The following is an 18,200-nucleotide window of genomic DNA, read 5'->3' on the forward strand; positions in this document are numbered from 1 at the left end:
GGTCACCCTGTCCCAGTGCCTTCTCTATGCCATTATTTACCCTTCCCTCGTGTCATCTGTGAGGTTTATCAGCAATACTCTGCTTTCTTCCAGGCCACCGATAAAGATGTCAAGTATTTTAGAGTCCAGAATAAATCCCAAGCAGACCCCAAAATATGCCTTCGTAGACAGTTGCATTATGAGGTGAGACAGCTTCATGTTCCAGAAAGTTGGTCATATAGACATAAATTTCTTAAATTAAATGTAATTTCTGATTTTTTTAAATTAAAAAATTAATGTTGCCTCAAACTCAAGAAGTTTCTTCTATGACTGCTTTCACCTTTGCATCCTAGTTTCTGACCTGGCTGCAAAAATGCACCCTGGCTGTTTGGCAGAGGAATCGATCGGGATAGTTCCCCAGAAGTCCTCAGAGATGTGAAAGCCTCAGATGTTTCTGGGTTTCTTTCTGAGCATTTGCTTGTTTGGAGTTTTGTAAAACCAAGACTGGGTGGGCTGGTCTCTCAGCCACAGGAGTTGCTAACCACTTCTAAGAATCTTCTCATAATTTCCATGGTTTTGTGTACCAGAGATGGGGGGAAACAGCCAGTTTGGGGCATGGAGCCAGTGTTGCTAATGTTTCTTTTTAACACCAATTTTTGCAATTTTTCCTGAATTATTTTTTCCCCCTTACTTGGTGTTTTCTCGAGTCATTCAGCCAGGCTGTCATGTCACCACTTTTTACAAGCAATCAAGAGAAACAGAAAGAACTAGAAAGGAGGGTGTAGCCGGGCGAGGATCAGCCGCTGCTGCCAGGTGAACAGTGACAGGAGAGGACACAATGCCAGGGAGGTTCAGGCTGGCTACAAGCAGGAGTTTCTCCGTGCAAAGGATGAGGAGCCATGGGAAGGGTGAGGAGCCATCGGGAAAGGTGAGGAGCCATCGGGAAAGGTGAGGAGCTATCGGGAAAGGTGAAGAGTCATGGAAGGGTGAAGGAGCCATGGGAAAGGTGAGGAGCCATTGGAAAGGTAAGGAGCCATGGGAAGGGTGAAGGAGCCATCGGGAAAGGTGAGGTGCCATGGGAAGGGTGAGGAGCCATGGGAAGGGTGAGGAGCCATGGGAAGGGTGAGAAGCCATTGGAAAGGTAAGGAGACATGGGAAGGGTGAAGGAGCCATTGGAAGGGTGAGGAGCCATTGGAAGGGTGAGGAGCCATTGGAAAGGTGAGGAGCCATGGGAAGGGTGAGGAGCCATCGGGAAAGGTGAGGAGCCATCAGGAAGGGTGAGAAGCAATGGGAGAGGTGAGGAGCCATTGGAAAGGTAAGGAGCCATTGGAAGGGTGAGGAGCCATTGGAAGGGTGAGGAGCTATTGGAAAGGTGAGGAGCCATTGAGAAAGGTGAGGAGCCATGGGAAGGGTGAGGAGCCATGGGAAGGGTGAGGAGCCATTGGAAGGGTGAGGCGCCATCGGGAAAGGTAAGGAGCCATCGGGAAAGGTGAGGAGCCATTGGAAAGGTGAGGAGCCATGGGAAGGGTGAGGAGCCATGGGAAGGGTGAGCAGCCATTGGGAAAGGTGAGGAGCCATGGGAAGGGTGAGGAGCCATTGGAAGGGTGAGGAGCCATGGGAAGGGTGAGGAGCCATTGGGAAAGGTGAGGAGCCATGGGAAGGGTGAGGAGCCACGGGAAGAGCGGCCCAGGGGCGCTGGGGCCGGCGCCCCGGAAGGGGCGGCAGAACTACATCGCCCAGCGTGCCCTGCGCGGGCGGGCGCGGCGGGCGGAAGCGGGGCCGGGGCGGTGCGAGGCGGCGGCGATGCGCGGTGGGTGCTGGGCCGGGCCGGGCCGGGCCGGGCCGGGCCGGGCCGGCGGTGAGGGGATGTCGGGCTCAGGCGGGGGACGGGGCTGAGGGCTCGGGTTGTTCCCCTCGGGTGTTCTGTCAGCCCGCGGCTGTCGCCCCTCGCGCGGGGCTGACGCCTAGGAGGCCCGAGACCCCCGGGGGCGGTCGCGGTCCGTGGGGATGCTCGGCCGGCCCGGCCCGGCCCGGTGCTGGGCTGGTCCTGCAGGTGCTCTCGGCCTGAGGGCTCTGCAAGTAATTTCCCCTCTCCATCTTATTTTTTTTTTTTTTTTTTTCGTTAGTGATAGCGCTGGGAGATGCCTGTGAAGTAATTCCAGAGTAAAATGATGATGTCCAGCCATTCGGTTTGCTCTTTGCTTGTAGGCCACTTATTGTGAACTGGTGGTGTGGAAGAAGCTGAATGAATGGAACAGCCAGGGCAGAAGGGAAGTTTGCGTTTCATGCTCTCCACTGGCCACAGGACACAAACAACGCTGTGCCTCTGAAGAGACCTGGAATCATCGGAGCTGTGTGTCCTGAGGGACTCTGAGCATCTCTGAAGGTAAAAAAGTATTTGGTAGCAATCTTTCATGAACATTTGTTGCCCTGAATTTCAAACGGACGATCCATCTTGGTGCTGTTTCCAGTCCTCTCCCCATGTTTGCACCTGCCTGTAGGCCTTCTGCCTAATCCCTTTTTGATTGCTGACATGTCCCCTGAGAGAATGCCACTGAATGCAGCGGGGACTCTTTCGTGATGTCACGTAAAAGGAGTTTCTTAAATGTGGTGACCCACTGTTCGTTGAGTGACTGCAGCAACAAGATAAAAATATGCATAAAAATATCCATGTTTTTGTATTCCCTTCTGCCATGGTACAGTAACTTCTTACAAAGACTGTACAGCCTTCAGTCTTAGAGTTGATTTTTTGCCAGAATACTCGTTCTCTGTCTTTTCTTTCCCAGCTCTACTGACTTGTCCCCTTTGTTTTTTCCCTTCTTTGAAATGCATGCAATTTAGTCATTCTGTTGAGCATTGCTTCCAGTTTGGCCTTTACCTTCGCTTTTTTGAGCTTTTTTCAAAAATTTTCTTTTCTGAGAATGTAAAAATTTTTCTGTGTCTCACCTTTTTTAAAAATGAATATAATTGCAGTATCTCATTAAGCACTTTTGCCTGTTTACAACCACCTAGTGTTATCTTAAATTCGTTGCATAGCTTAGTTTCAGCTGAAACTTGTCTGAAATAGCATCTCCTGTTAGACAAAAACGTGCTGTCAGAGATATGTGAACATACCTGTTAAAACAGTGAAGGTTCTTGTTGACAGACTGTGGATAAAAAGCGTTTTTATTTGTTATCAATCTTTTATGTCTGTATAATTAGTGTCATCTTTGGTAATAGTAATGTTATTTTTTTCATAAGTGAGTTTATTCTAAAGTACCTCCTACACATTGTTCTGCACAGAATCTTTTGCAAAATGCAGCATTAATCTCATAAACACACAACGTATTTCTTCATGGTCTTCTCTGGTAACTCTTTCTGACTATGCTCACTGCTTCCTTTGAGCTGGGCCTGGGGCTGACAGGATGGTTCTCTCTTTTAAAGGACACCGTTTAAGGGAGAGCTTGTCTCCTGTAAATGAAGATGCAGTGGATATGCACAGTGAATGGGCAGGGTAGTCAAGTCAACTCCACTGACAGGAAAAACTGGTTCTAGCTTTGCAACTGGTTAAGTGTTGTAGAGTTCTTCATCTTTTCTGTAAGTAGTTGAAGTGTTAGGCAGAAGGACTGAAGGGACCTTTATTGTAAGGAATTGGGGGTCTCCTCTTGCCTTGCTTGTCACTGTCCTGTCCATACTGAAAGTCATTTTGGGACAAATGCTACACAAGGCCACCTGCTAGATTTTGGGGTCTGTAGCCCCCTTGGCTGCTTTCTGTCTGTTCCTGCAGTAACATTACAAAGACTGAGTGTCAGCAGATTGCCATGTCCCTTTTACCAAGTGGATAATGAACACTGGGCAAAGCTTTAATTTGCTGTTCGGTGATTAAGCCTTCATTTTGCTTATGAACTGTTCTTGGTTGCCAGCTGACATCAGCTCTGCCGTGTTCACAGCACACCAGCACACAGAATGCTGGTCCAGAAGTCTGTGGTTGTTTTTTAATGGTGCTCTGGTAGGAGCACTGCCAGCTGCAGTGTTCTGCACGTGGCAGCAGGGATATGTAGCTGAAAGTAAGACTTTTGGGGCAGTTCTTTTCTTTCTCTGTGTTAGGTATAAATTTGATAGGGCTTTGTCATTGTCAGTGTTTCTGTTGAAAGGTAGTGACAGCAGATCACAGTGGCCCAGTAATGTCCTGGTTACATTCTTTTTCACCAGACACTACTCTTAGGATGGAGCTTGTGGGTTCTTGTGATCCTTCCACCCAGAGAGAGCCCTTTCTAAAGAGAGGAGTCTGTTGCAGAGAGTTCCTCTTGAAGTAGATGTGATTGCAATATAGGGGAAAATCCAGACCAGCCTGCTCAGCAGCCTGTTGTGCTGCTTGCTCTGAGGGTGATCTGCTCAGCTCTGAGCTCAGCTGGGCAGCAGCTTTGGCCCTGCAGGTGCCACTTGCCCTATTTGCTTCGGGGACAATGTGTGAAGGGGCAGGGATCCCTCAGTTGACTCAGTGGGGCTGAGTGGTGAGGTCAGATCTATGCAGCAACTTGCTCTCCCTATCCCATATCCTGTGTATCTGGAACAAGGCGCTGGGATATGGAAGGAGAGCGGAAGTACATAACCAGGAATTAAACACTGCACAGACAATTTCCTTCCAAATCTGAGCTTGGTTCTATGTTTTTCACACAAATAAACCTGGATATGATGTGTTCTCCTTCTCAATATTTCTATTATCTTGTAAAAGTTCACAGTTTGTAGATTATTATTAAGTAAGTTGTGGTATGCAAACTTCGCAGTATTTTAAATGGGTGTTTCTTGTCGGTTCACCACAAATCAGTTCTATTCTTTCTCATTGCTAAGAATGCAGTTGAAGGATGGATATTGCCGAGACTGTGCCTCATTTAATATGGAAATGAAGCATAGGAAATTATATGGGAAGAACACATAATTTCTCCTCCTTGTTAGCCAGTTTCAGACAAATAGAGGAACAGATGGAGAGGAAAAGAAATAAGAATGGTGGTGTTAACAGCAAACATTGATGCCTTTGAAATTCCCTTCTTTAATTTGCAGTTTGTTTCTTAGTTCATAATTTCTTACTGACAAGTCTGACTTGAGGCACTTCACTGTTTTTTCCTTGAGAATGTTGAGGTTTAAGGTACTTGCTGTTTCCAGTTGTGGTTCCTTTAGTTGCAAAGAAAGAGCAAAATATTTTGATCAAAGTGTGTAGGAGAAGGGAGGAGACAAGCAGGAGACAAGAGCTGATTAGATAGTAGCTCCTGCCACCAGCCTACCTCTAGCTGCTGAGCTAGTTTCTTTTTTTTTTCCTTTTTTTTTCCTGGCAAGTGCCTCAAGCCTGATTCATAATAATCCATAAATTTAATCAAGCACAGAAAGTGCATGAGATCAACTGACATCTGAGAGGAGTCCTCTGGAGTATTGCAGCTGCAAAACATATCTTATATTACCAGTCAGTTATTGGTTAAAGTCATGGTACTGTCATAAGCATGTGTGATATTTGTATTTTCCCCATGCCTCCTTTGACCCTGAATCTATGCCATTTGGGAGCACGATCCCACAAAGGATCTCTAAGAGAGAGGATCTCTAAGATCTCTAAGAGAAAGGATCTCTAAGAAAGGATCCCACAGACCAAAGTCTTTGTGGGAGCATATGAAGACCTTTCAGTTTTGTCCCATTGTTCCCATGGAACAGGCTACCCCCTGCATTGTTCTAGGTCTTCAAAAATACCACGGTATATATTGTGGCATTATTGCAGCATTTACCATAATTTCCAAATGTGTCTTCCAGTGCTTCCTTCATGTTCTGTCTCTAGTGCCTAGATATATTTCTCTCTTCCCTAAAGGCATTCCAGCACCTTGGCATGGCTGCCCTTTGTGAGCAGCCTGGAAGGGTTTTTTCAGCATGCCTGTGGTTCTTATCTTTGCTGTAAACACAAGCTGTGAAAGCCGTATGGGGTGGCAGGATAAATATAACTTCTTCTCTTGGTAATCCCTTAAGGAAAGCTAAGTCTTCTTCCTGGGCATTGTGGATGGAGTCTCTGATGTTCCCTACAATCAGGATCACAAATGGCAGTGAGCTGTGTCATCTGCTTTGGAGACAAGTTGCTGTTCTGTCAGTTGCTGTTTCAGGGCGAGCAGCAGTGTGGCTGGGAGAGCACACTCTCCAGGATATTATCCCTCCTTGGAACTGGCAGATCCAGTGGATGCTGGCCAGCGCTGTAGATTTGCTCAGTGTTGCTTTGATCCTATCAGGTAGGAAAAGGAAGGCCTGCATATCCTCAGGGGACCTTGCAGAAGGGGGCTGATGAGTTTGGCGCTGCTGGGATAACGCTGCTGCTCACTTGTCCCTGTGCTCCCACCCAGGGCGCCATGATGGATAACCGGTTTGCTACAGCGCTGGTGATCGCCTGCGTGCTCAGCCTCATCTCCACCATCTACTTGGCAGCCTCCATCGGCACCGACTTCTGGTACGAGTACCACACCCTGTCCCCAGCCGAGAATGTTAGTGAAGCTGGTAGAAGCATCTGGGAGGAGTTTGTCAGCAAAGATGCAGATGAGAAGACGTACACAGATGCGCTCTTCCGGTGCAACGGCACGGTTGGATTGTGGCGGAGGTGCATCACTGTACCCAAAAACTCTCACTGGTACAGCCCACCAGGTATCTCCAGAGCAATTATCACTTCCCTGGCTTCCCTGGGGTGCTGTGTGCTATCTTCCTCAGAACAGATTTGTGCCACTCTGTTCCTCCAGAAGGCGTATTTCTAGCTTTTGTTTTGGTTGATTGGGTTTTTAATAAAGACAATCCAGATTTTTAAAGAAGCAAAGGGCAAAATGGTCTGTGGCTGTCAGTGCTGCAGTCTCTGGTTTTGAAAGATGATACTTGATCTAAATTTAGTCTTACAAGTTTGATTTTTATTTTGCCTCAGCTGTCCAGTTAGGGATACATTTATAGTTCCTCTACCAGTTAACTCTCTTTGTAGGACAGATCCTGGTGTCCAGCAATGGAATAAAGACACTAATTTATCGAGGAGGCATTCATTCCTTTTAGCTAGTCATTCACTTTGTTCACGTCCCAAATGTCCTACCATTGCACCAGCACACCTTGAGTTCCTTGAATGGATATAGAGTGAAATACTTGTATTATTTTTTAAAATCATTGGGGGATAAAATGTTTGGTAAACAATTATTTTAATTGCTTCAAAGTTAGTTTTGAGTACTTACTGTATGTGTAACTCCTTCATTTTGAACCCTCTTAAAGATGTACTTTCAGCTACATTTTGTGGAGAAAAAAACATGCGTGAAATAATTTTTTTTCCTCTCTCACAAAAATACTTATTTTGGAAGACACTTAAACCAGTTCTGCTCAACAGTATTCTCAAAGTAAAATCTGAGGTAGAAATGAAGTGTAAAGAAGCAAATCCTTCATGTTCTTTCAACAGGCCTTTCTGTCCCATTTTTGATTTAACTGTTAGTACAAGACCTCGTTCTGCATATGGCGATAAGGACACCTTAGCTAAGGGACCCTGAGTTCAAGAGTATGTGACAGCATCATATGCCACCAGATTACTTTGCCAGTCTGTTACACATGGAGCAATTCTCTGGATAATCCAGGGAAGCTTGAAGATTCTGCATGTTGGAATGCTATCCCTTAGTGCAGTACCTCATAACAGACACATTGTGCCAACTACATCATAGGAAAACATGTACAGATCTGTTTGGAGAGGTGATTTTTTTTTTTTTTTTTTTTTAACAAATGGAACTCTGAGGAGCTTCCTAGCTCTAATTATTGGGAAAAGAGGATTTGAAAGGGGGGAAGGAGGGTTGAGGGGAGACACCTAACAGCAGCTTTTTCTTTTTTTCCACCCCCAGAAACTGATATGACTACAAACTGCATCAGTTTCTCCCTCTCTGATCAGTTTGTAGAAAAGTACATAGAGCCTGGAAATCACAACAGTGGCACGGATTTGAATCGGACTTGTAAGTGTGTTTCACTTCTGGTAGATGAACAAGTAGAATTAAAAGAAGTTGTTTCTCGAATTCAGTCACTAGTGAGGAAAGCTTGTTTTGGCCTTGCTCACCATTTATTATTTTTTACAGTTGCACAGGCAGTAGGTCAAAGTTTAAAAGGAAGATAGATGTGTCAGCAAGGGTTTTGCCTATGAATGCAGTACAGGGATTTGAGTTAACAAATTAGGTTCTGTTTCAGTGGAATCTTTGGTCCTTTTTGACTATGAATATATAATGTCTGATGAAGTAGACAGCAGGGTAGAAGGGAATGTTCAGATGGTGGGAGAAGATCTTTTTCTAGCCCATTTTCAGCAAACTTGACTGGTGTGTTTCTTTCACATGCAGATCTCTGGCGGTTGCAGTTTCTCCTGCCCTTTGTCAGCATTGGCCTCATGTGCTTTGGGGCTCTGATTGGGCTCTGTGCTTGTGCTTGTCGCAGCCTTTACCCAGCCATTGCCACTGGAGTCCTGCATTTCCTAGCAGGTAAGTGTCCTGCCATCCTCCTCCAGAAGCTCAAGAGTAGCCCTGGAACACTTCATGGGTGAGTTCACTGTGCTTTGCTGCTTCCTTCCCCAGGGCTGTGTACGCTGGGCCTCGTTGGCTGCTATGTAGCTGGGATTGAGCTGCTCCATAGGAAGCTGCCTCTGCCCGAGGACGTGAGGGGTGAATTCGGCTGGTCCTTCTGCCTCGCCTGCGTGTCAGCACCTTTGCAGTTCATGGCAGCTGCTCTTTTCATCTGGGCAGCTCGCACCAACAGGAAGGAATTCACTCTCCTGAAAGCCTACCGTGTGGCATAAGTGCTGCTACTGCAGTCTGGGCTTTCCATGTTAGAGCCTCTTCTCCCCCAGCTCTTACTACTTTTCTCTTTTAGTCAAAATTTTGTCATGTACTGCATGCTTCTCGCCAGTCAAGACAATTTAGCCTACAGGCCCTGAAGACAAAGACCTCTGGGCTAAATGACCAAAGCCTGCCAGAAGTCTGCAGAACTTGAACAGGTTTTTTAATTGGATTTTTAAAAGAATTGTTATTATTTTTTAAGCTACATTTGGTTGTTGACAGTTCCCCTTAGTTAGGTGTACATGCCCCTTCCTAATTTTATTACCCTGTCAGCCTGGAGGAAATAGAAGTGGTGGCGCAGGGTGGAAGAAAGGCAAGAAAAGGTGCAGGTACGTAAGAAAGGGAACCTCAGTGCACAAATAATACATAATCAGGAGCTGTCTGCTGTGTGACTGGAGCAGGCAGTACCTACAGGGAGCACCCAAGAGACATGAGGGAATTCAGAAACCTCTGTTATGGAAATACTGTAGCTGAATTAGTCTGTAGCTTGGCTCTGGAACTCCTATCATTGCTGGTTTGCTGCGTTTTGTGGCATCTGCCAAAACTGCTGGAGGCAGAGCAGGCAGCTGTGGTCCTGACTGTACAGCACACCCTCCTGAAGGCACACTCTGGACTTGCTTCTGCCAAGGAATGGGATAAGATGGCCCTCATGGAGCTCTGTCCTGCTGTAGCTCCACTGCTTCCAGGACCCAGGCTAGTTTGGTATCTGCACTACATGTGATTGTGCACACTAATCTTAATTTGTGGTGCTTTTGCTTGATGTGGAATAAGGCTTTCTTCTCTCTTGTTAAAAATTACCTCCTCACAAGTTTTTTTGTTTTAATTTGGTTCAGTGTATGTGTGTATATGTACATATACAAACTTAACTTTTTTTAAACCTCACCTGTTAATCCTGTATAGCACACAACAGGGTTTTTTTAAAAGGTGCTGCTCTTTTTCCGTCTTGTTTAAATTAAATAATAATAATGATAATAAAGACTCAGAAATTTTCAGCATTGCATGAATCTGATGGAAGGGTGAGGGAATGATCTAGAGTGGATTTTACTTGGGGAAGGAAGAACCAGTATCTAGATCACTGTCCGTTTTCATGGAAATGTCACCAGAAACAGTGACATTGGATTGGATTTTAAAAATTAAATTCTTGAGCTCCTGCTAACTTTAAATTTTCTCCTGCTCATCATTGGTGGTCACAACATCCCATAGTTTCTAATTAGTTCAAAAATGTTATATTTATTCTAAATCACTGCAACTCTAGTCAGACTGGGTGACATGTAATATCTAGAAAACAATGTTTCCAAGACTGAACTGTTCATTTCTGAGGCCTTGACTCACCTTGTTTCCTTACTCCAGGGTTAATAAAAGAAGTATGCCTTAGGAGAAATACTTCCTAACAGAATGAGTGATGGCAAGGATTCTGTGATGAGATGAGAATGATACAGAAAGAGGCATTTTTATCTCACGGCTGTTTTTCTATTGTGCCTTTTTTTTTTTTTTTTTTTTTTTTCCCTAGTAGGTGTTTCTACTCAAGCTATGTTTGCTGGGTCAGCAAACAGCCCTAGTGATGATTTTCACGAAGGTTGGGTATAACTGCTTGTATAATTTATTTTATTTTTTTTTTCTGAAGTATGTGATAGAGTTCTTTTATTATCATTGTTGAAGTCTTTACAAAGTAAAACAGAGATGATGATGAAAACCAGAATCACTGAAAAAGCAGTGGGAGGCCATTCAAGGTAATCCTCTTTCTCCTGCTGTTGAATAGTTTTTTATTGTTCTTCCTTAAACAGTCTCTTTCCTTCTCTACAATGTCTGGGCCAGTTGTAAGCTCGTGAGAGGAGGTGTGGTACTTCTGTGCAGTATGTGAGAGTAAATGAAAATCTGTGCTGCCTGATCTGTACTGATAGGGTGCTTATTCAGAGTAATTATCCTGACTTAGATAGATAAGGCCTAACTGCTCAGCTTGTCACCTTCCTCATTTGCTAAAATTACCAGGGCATGCAAGCCTCAGCATGGGTCAAAAGGACTGAAGTTGCTATTCTGCAGTTTGAGAGGAAAACCACTGCTGATTTTATGTAGTACCGTTTGTGGGGTTTTTTTTCTTTTTTTTTTGGGGAGCTGGCAGAATAATTGTATTGTGTGATTTTAATCTGAGCAATGGAAATCCCGTGCCCTTGCTCGCTCAGCTTGAATGGGACACTTATTTTTCTGAAGTGTACATCTCGGTTTTCAAATGTTGTCTTTCTTGCTTCCGGAAGAATTGTTATAGGGAGAAAAGGGGATGTTAGAGGTGCTGTCAGTTCTTTCTTCATAATTTTAAATACCAGCAAAACTAATATTGCCAGCTAGTGCCTGTGCCTGAGACAAAAGAGGCTTTAATTGAGCCTTGATTTGGACCGTTTTAACTAAAATTAGGGTCACCTTTCAGATTTGATGGGGGTTATTTTCTGTTTTGCCCTTGTGTAAAGATTTCTTCATCAGAGTGGATCTTAGTGAGAGGCAAATCTCTCCCAGAAAGAGAGCTGGCCCTCTCTGTTGGGGGGGATGTATCTGTGGATTGCTGTCTTGCTTTGTAACTGTGTGTTTTGCTCAAGGTGAGCAAAAGGGAGTAAGAAGAGTTCTTGGACTGCTGGCTTGTGTCCAGTAAATGGCATTGGAGGACAGAACAACAGAGGAGATACTGAGCATGGAGTAATTCTGTAAAAGAGGTGATTAAGCACAGTAACAAATAATGAGAGAACCAGAGTATGTGAACACAGGTTCTTCACACTGACAGCCTCATGCCTTTTCAGAGGCTGCATTCAAGAGGAACTTGAGGCATGTGTGTATGTTTGTGGTCACATACATGTGTACAAATGCAGATACATTTGCTCAAAAAAGCAAGAGTTGCTTCAACTCAGGAAGATAAAAGGCTGTATTTGTATTCCTCAGTCTTTTGTGGTCTGAGCATGGAATATGTTTGCTGATACTGGTTCGGTGCTGAAGGTAGGGATGGGGCAGATAAAGCCAGATGAAAATAGGAGAAAAAAGGGGCTATGTCTGTGTGCACAGGGAAAATGGCACACACCTCTGACACTGTTATATGGGCTGGTGAAAGTGAATAGAAGTGATATCAAAGGAAAAGGAAAAGCAAGAGGAAGAATCTGGAATGAGTGTAAGATCTGAGGACTCCTGGCACTACATGGGAGCAAGCTCCCAGGACTCCAGCATGGACTCCCCTTGTGGTATTGTGTAGCCAGGATAACAAAGGCCAGCTGCTGCACCTGGACCACTCACAGCTGTGTCACAGTGGTGACTTAAGTGGGCGAATTGTCCTCTTGTGCTTATGAGAAGCTCCCAAAGGTTCTCTCCCCCAAATCTGAGGTCAGCATGCTACATTTCAAACATGCCACTGTATGACATGGTTTCTTCCTCACAGGCTTGGGTTTGTTTTCCTGCCAACTCTCTGAAACCTGTGGGAAAGCAGGACCAGCAGAAAGCTTCACAGATCAATAGTTTTTAGTCTAGGTAGCAGCCTCTTATTTTTTTTACTTCAAATGGATATTTTCCCCACTCCCTCCCTATGTTCCCCAGCACTTCTGAGAATGGACTGATCAATGAAGCTGCAAAAAGGGGGTTTATTACTGTGTCTGCAAGGACAGCTCCTGCTGGTGTTGGAGATGGCTGAAAACAGAATAGTCAATCCTATTTCCTTACTGTAATAAAAAAGTAAGGAAATAAATGCATTATAGAGCAGACACAAAATACTGGTTTATTGTGTAAAAAGGACAGTTTGCCACATACAAAAGTAATTATATATTTTGTGTGCAAGTGGTAGGAGAGTTTGGGATGACCCAAGAGGCCCTTCTAAATCTTGTCATGCCAGAAACTCTGTGTCTTGATCTGGTTTTCCTTCTGGATCTTGCTGGCCTGGTCATCCTTTCCTCTAAGCAGGTTGTTGCAGTCTTTTTGCTATGGTGATAATGAGTGCCTCCTCTCTCTTCATCTAAAATGCTCTGAAGTATTTTTTCAATAAAGGTGTTTGTTTTGTTCTGTTCTGATTTTTGCTGCATAGGGCTGGCACCAGGTTACGTACCAGCTTGCAGTCAGTCTCTTGCAGTGTTGTTCTGTGATTCAAGGCAATGACTTCTGGAAAGCTCTTTCCCACTTTCTAGCATATTGTGTACTCAGCCAGCACCTGCTATTCAAAGGAAAATTCTGAAATGTCAGCAGCTTGTTATCACTACATCTCAGACTGTCTATCCACCCCTATTTGTGTGTATTTCCTGCTTGAGTGGGTTGTGTGTCTCAGCTGAGAGGACAACATCTTGAAGCTGCTTTTTCTCATTTCCTTGGGAATAGCTAGAGTTTGTGCTATAAGAACTTGATAAGCTGGTTTTAAATAGGAAAGGATCAAAAATTTGCATGCTTGCTCTTTCCTATTGCTGTAGAATGTTGTCCTATGTTTTTAAACTGTGGCTTTCAGGACTATAAAGTGCCAAATTAGGCTTTTGTTCAGGTCACGGTTCAGATATGTGGCAGTGGAAGAGTGAACCTCCACAACTGGAACATTGCATAGGTGTCTGGATTATGGCAATAACAGCCATATGCAAAATTAACACTTAACAAGCACTTGTATGCCTACTGCTACATGCCAAACCTTTGTACTAACCAATGAGCACCGAAAAAAACCCTGAAAGTAATAATATATTCCACTCCTTTGTCTCTTCCTTCCTTCTAAATTTACCCCTTTTAAAAATAGCTTCAGGGACAGTGTTTTATTTATTCCTCAGGTTAGAGCCATGAGTGTCAGATGTCTCTGCTCCATGCTTTCTGTGTACAGACAAGAGTAAAGATAATGCCTGATTTTTGTAGGGGATTCAAGCATCTCTTTCACATTAGGTGTCCTGAAGTGAAGATTGGAAATATTCAAGAAAGCTAAAACCTTTTGTTTAATGAGAATTGTTATTTAATCAGAATCCTCTTTAAAAAAGGTAGGGATTTTTTTAATAGTCTTTCTCCCCCTCACCCCACATCTTTCATGTGCCTCTTTTAAAGTCTCTCTTACATTAAAATGTTTTAGAGTATTATATTTTTTTATCTGTTCCTGCCCCTGGAAGCTGGACGCTCAGCCACAAGGAGGACTATTGCCTGTGTTAGTATTGAATGTCGTTTGCTCCGTGTCAGGTGAGTGTGATGAGAGCCTGTCCCAGCAGTGTCCAACCACCACATGCCATCAGTATTTGTACTCTTGGACTCAGCTACAGAGTCAGCACTGCAGTGAATTTTGGGCTTTTTTCATCCTCTGAGGCCAAGTACAGCTTGCACCTTTAGGTGATTGGATTTTTTGGGGAAATTTCTCTACAGAGCCAGGTAGCTGACACTGTTGGCTAAGTGAACATGACAATATCTTTTTACATTAAATGGTTTCCATGTGAATTCCCTGACAACCTTTCTCAATTTCAGAGGATTTGACTTTGACAAATACATATAAGAGCACCAAAGGTGGCCACTTGAAGTGTTTACACTAATGTTGATTTCATTGTTGATTTAATCCACCCGTTGATCACCGAGTTGGTTGGTTTTGGAGCACTGGCTCAGTGAGAGCAGGAGTCTGCTGGACTGGCAGTGCAGTTTGGGTGCTAATTTTCTGTGGTGCCTCAACTCTGCCAGAGCCTTCCTGCATGCTGGTGATTTAGGGAGCAGATGCTAGAGAACTGTTGCACAGCCTTTCCAAATCTTGGGTCTCAAACCTGCACTGGATAGTGCTCCCTTACCCACTGCTAATTCCCTAATTTAAACAAACTGCTTGTGTGGGTGATTCTGTGGTCCCAGTGACTTTACTCAAGTCATTTCTCCATCCCTCATAAAATTGCTTTGATTAAGAAAGGTGTGAGATTCTTGCCCACAAATCCCATCTGCTTTTTGAATGCTCTATGGGACTGTAGCAGTAGTTTCTTCTGCAAACAGCTCCCTTTTGTCTTGTGCTGAAGTGATCCATTCAACCAGCTAGCCTTGATTTGCATTTTGATGTTTACTTCCACACAAAACAACAGCAGTGGTGTAGAACCACGGTGTCTGCCCAGTGCTGGGACTGCTCGGGTTCACTAAAGGTCTTGGAGTTCTGGGAAGTGGTGACCCATCCACAGATGACGAGGATGTCGCCAGCGGTGTCAGTAGCACGATGCTGCTGGCAGAGGCACCCCAATGCAGAGCTGGGATGCAGAGCTGGGAGGTGAGGCAGGAGAAGCTGCTGAACTGGCTCAGGCTGCAGTGGGAAATGAGCAGCCCTGGAGAGTGTGTCCCCAGGTTCTGGAGCAGCTTCACCATTCTGCTGCCCGGGAACAGCACTGGGTCAGCTGCGGCAGTGGGGTGAGGACGGACGCATGGCCCACGCTCTGGGATCCCCCTGCGTGCCCACCGCGGTGTGAAAGGGAGGCTGGAGCAGCCAGGGCTGTCCTCTGCGGGGAGCACAAGGAAGTGTGCAGCATTGTGGGGAGAGGAAGCCAAACCTGTTTTGCAGCAGATAAATTTGCTTTACCTTCAGCCACCTTTGTGAGCTGACAGGAGTGGCATCATCCAGGTGGCAAACTTGTTACTCGGCTTCTGTGTCTCCTTGCTTCCTTGTCCCAGCTCCTGAATGTCCTCTCACTGGTTATTCCCTCCCTGTTCTCTCTCTTTCACCGCAATAAATGAACTAGCTACTCAAGTTCAGAGGCACTTTGGGCCATCCTTGGAGGACCTTAAATCTGTCCATATTCCCATTCCACACTCAGCCGGGTGCATCTGGAAGCCTAAAACGTGAGGCAGAGGGACATGTTATGGCAGGCAGATACAGCCATTGGGCACTCAATTTAACATGGCCTGGGTGCTGTTGGCTCTGCTCTGCCAGGTGCTCCGTTTACAGTTTAAACTCTCTGCATCCGGTGTTTACACAAGGAGAATTAAGAGCTTCATTTGCAGTAAAAGATAAGAATTGTACAGTGCGGGCTCTCTGCTTTTGTTATGCTCCCTGCTCTGGGTCATCTTCACCCCAGGAGATGCCAGCAGGCAGCTGATAACTTCTTGATCCATGGACATTGTTGGTGTTCAATGGGCTGCCAAGGAAACAGAGATCAACTGATGGAGCACTAGAGAAAATTGCCCGTGGTGGTGTTATACACAATGCAAAGATTCTGGTCTACAGATAAAGACAGTAGGGATTTTTCCCTCCCCCCACCATTTTTCAGCAGCTGTATCATATGTTTAGCTTGGGTTTTTTCCTCTATTGCAGGACATTTTAAGATTAACTGGTAGAATTTCTAGGAATTATAGGAGTAATCTTTTCTCATTGGAAAGGAATATTTTCAAGAAAGATGTCACAGATTTCAAGCTCCCCAACCTAATGAAAAATTATGAGGGTTAGCTAAAAGAGTGAGAAGTGGACAAAGTCACTGAAAATGAAGATTCAGAAAGTTGAATTTCAAAAAAAGATGATGTTTTCTCTAGGTTTCCTATTCTGGGGCATAGTAAATTGGGATTTGCATAAAAGATGCAGGAAATAATTGTTCTTCACTTGACCATGTTCAGCCTTAACTGGTTTTGTGTGTTGAAGCTGTAAATAGCTGGGGGTATCCTAAGAGGAGTGAACAGCAACTCTAGAGCTTTTAGAAACCATAACCTACAAGATAGGGAAGGAAGGACTTTTTGGGTGGGCCAGGTGACACTTTTTTACAAAGGAAATTCATGAATACTGACAATTGCTGGTAGCTGTCCACATGTGAAAGGACAGGAGGTAACCAGTCTGTAGTAGAGGAGCACTAAGCTGATGGACCAAAAAAACAAAGAAATCTCAGTTTGGTGTGCTTCGTTCTGGGTGGATGATTATTTGTCCTTTCAGCCCTACATTGTTCCTCAGCCAAGCCATCTTCAGGAGGATGTGTCATCTACCCCAGAGCTCATCTACTGAGTGTTAGAGAGAAAGACACCATTTCTCTGGGACTTTCTTTATTCTGTTACAGAATTATTTGTGAAATACAAATACCAAAACCACTAATTGAACATGGACCCTCAAATGAGTGTTGTGAAATTTGGTGAAGATTCAATTACTTATTTTACCTGAGACACTGTCTCAAGATGCATTCCTAAAAGTCACTTATATAGGTGTTTCCTAAAATCTTAGTTTGTTGTATTTGTTTGAGATGTGTTTAATTTGGGGCTTATTTAATCTAGTTGCTCAGTGAGGCAAACCTGAGGAAACAATGATGTCTATGTATTTATGATTTTGTCCTTCCTTCCCCTTTAGAATTTATTGGCCTGTTCAAGACAGAGATGCTGAAATACTGATTCTGTTTCTTGTAAAGGAACTTCATGGAGGACAGGGACACTGTTGGTGCCTCTACTGAAGGTGGCATGAGTTCATATTAAGATGTTCTAAGCAGAATAATCCTTTGTCTAGATGGCAATTCATGGTTATCTTACCTTTTTTTAATGCCTGATGTCATTGTTATTCAATGAATGAGACGTATCCAGACTTTTTTAGGTGATTTTGCAGAATGTGAAAGAAATGTACTGGGGTTTGCTCTCCTGGATTTAGAATGAACAAAAGACTAGCCTTGAAATCCTGCAGGTATTTGAGTGATGCCATGCAGATCTGATCTGTAAAATTCAGAAATTCAGAGTGACTGATGCATTACTGTTTGGAACCTTGGTGCAGCATTCTAAGAAAGTCTGTCACTTGCTGTAAATGAAGCAACTCTGATGCTATATGATGCATCTCACCATGTTCCTTTCCCATTTATGACATTCCTGTAGGGCTGAAATGAGACCATACATATTATTTGTAGCCCAGAACTGCTGTCTCTTAGGCATTGCGGAAGTAGTTCATTTGGGAGTTACATTAAAAATTTGTCATAAATAGCAGAATAAGCGCAGAGTTTGATATGCAGTGAGATGTCTTCTTGATGTTTCTTATGCTGAGGCAGGCTGAAAGTGATCAAAAGGAAGCATCAGAAATTAGAGGTGATAGAGAACTAGAGAAAAGCAAAATTTGGAATACTAGTCTTCTGGCCTTGCGGGAAAGCAGACAGCTTCATACCAGTGACACAGTCATATCTGTTATGAGATAGAATTCTTCTTCAGTTTGTTCACACAGAAGTACTCATCAGCAGTTTCTCTACAAACTTCTTTGGAAATTACCTCTGAAAATGGTATTTTTTAAGAAAGATTTATTTGTTACAGATTTTATTTTCACAGATTGCCAAGACAGAATTCTCTTTCAAATAGGAAATAACTTGTTTTTCGTAATACTGTTCTTCTAACAAGAGATTCTGCCCTACCTGAAGTCATTGTGAGTTTCATTCTTAAACTCCCTATTGTTCTCTGTGTCTTTATTTTTTAATGAAAATTCTTTATAATGTGTAACTGACTTCTCTGAGA

At 44.0% G+C, this 18,200-nt stretch overlaps 1 protein-coding gene across 5 annotated transcripts; it reads left to right on the plus strand.

The window, feature by feature from the left end:
* Positions 1-1,686: 1,686 nt before the first annotated feature.
* CLDND1 (claudin domain containing 1) lies at positions 1,687-9,805 on the plus strand. Of its 5 annotated transcripts, XM_072925190.1 has the most exons (7): positions 1,687-1,789; positions 2,188-2,365; positions 6,084-6,218; positions 6,330-6,624; positions 7,836-7,943; positions 8,319-8,456; positions 8,550-9,805. In XM_072925190.1, the coding sequence occupies exons 4-7, from the start codon at positions 6,336-6,338 to the stop codon at positions 8,768-8,770; spliced, it is 756 nt and encodes a 251-aa protein (XP_072781291.1). In that variant the 5' UTR covers positions 1,687-1,789; positions 2,188-2,365; positions 6,084-6,218; positions 6,330-6,335; the 3' UTR covers positions 8,771-9,805. The 5 variants fall into 5 exon arrangements, with proteins under 5 accessions (XP_072781291.1, XP_002192202.1, XP_072781292.1 ...); XM_002192166.7 differs by lacking the exon at positions 6,084-6,218; XM_072925191.1 differs by lacking the exon at positions 6,084-6,218 and having other exon boundaries at positions 1,703-1,789; positions 2,106-2,365; positions 6,330-6,433.
* The last annotated feature ends 8,395 nt before the right edge of the window (positions 9,806-18,200 follow it).

This window comes from Taeniopygia guttata, chromosome 1 (assembly GCF_048771995.1).
Source record: "Taeniopygia guttata chromosome 1, bTaeGut7.mat, whole genome shotgun sequence".
In the NCBI taxonomy this organism is placed as follows: domain Eukaryota; kingdom Metazoa; phylum Chordata; class Aves; order Passeriformes; family Estrildidae; genus Taeniopygia; species Taeniopygia guttata.

What these genes read in the sequence shown, in the direction of transcription:
- CLDND1 (XM_072925190.1), top strand. Translation starts at nt 6,336, where the DNA reads ATGATGGATAACCGGTTTGCTACAGCGCTGGTGATCGCCTGCGTGCTC. An exon ending in TCACTGGTACAGCCCACCAG is followed by an intron (nt 6,625 to 7,835) that starts GTATCTCCAGAG and finishes TTCCACCCCCAG; the next exon opens with AAACTGATATGACTACAAAC. An exon ending in AGTCCTGCATTTCCTAGCAG is followed by an intron (nt 8,457 to 8,549) that starts GTAAGTGTCCTG and finishes TTCCTTCCCCAG; the next exon opens with GGCTGTGTACGCTGGGCCTC.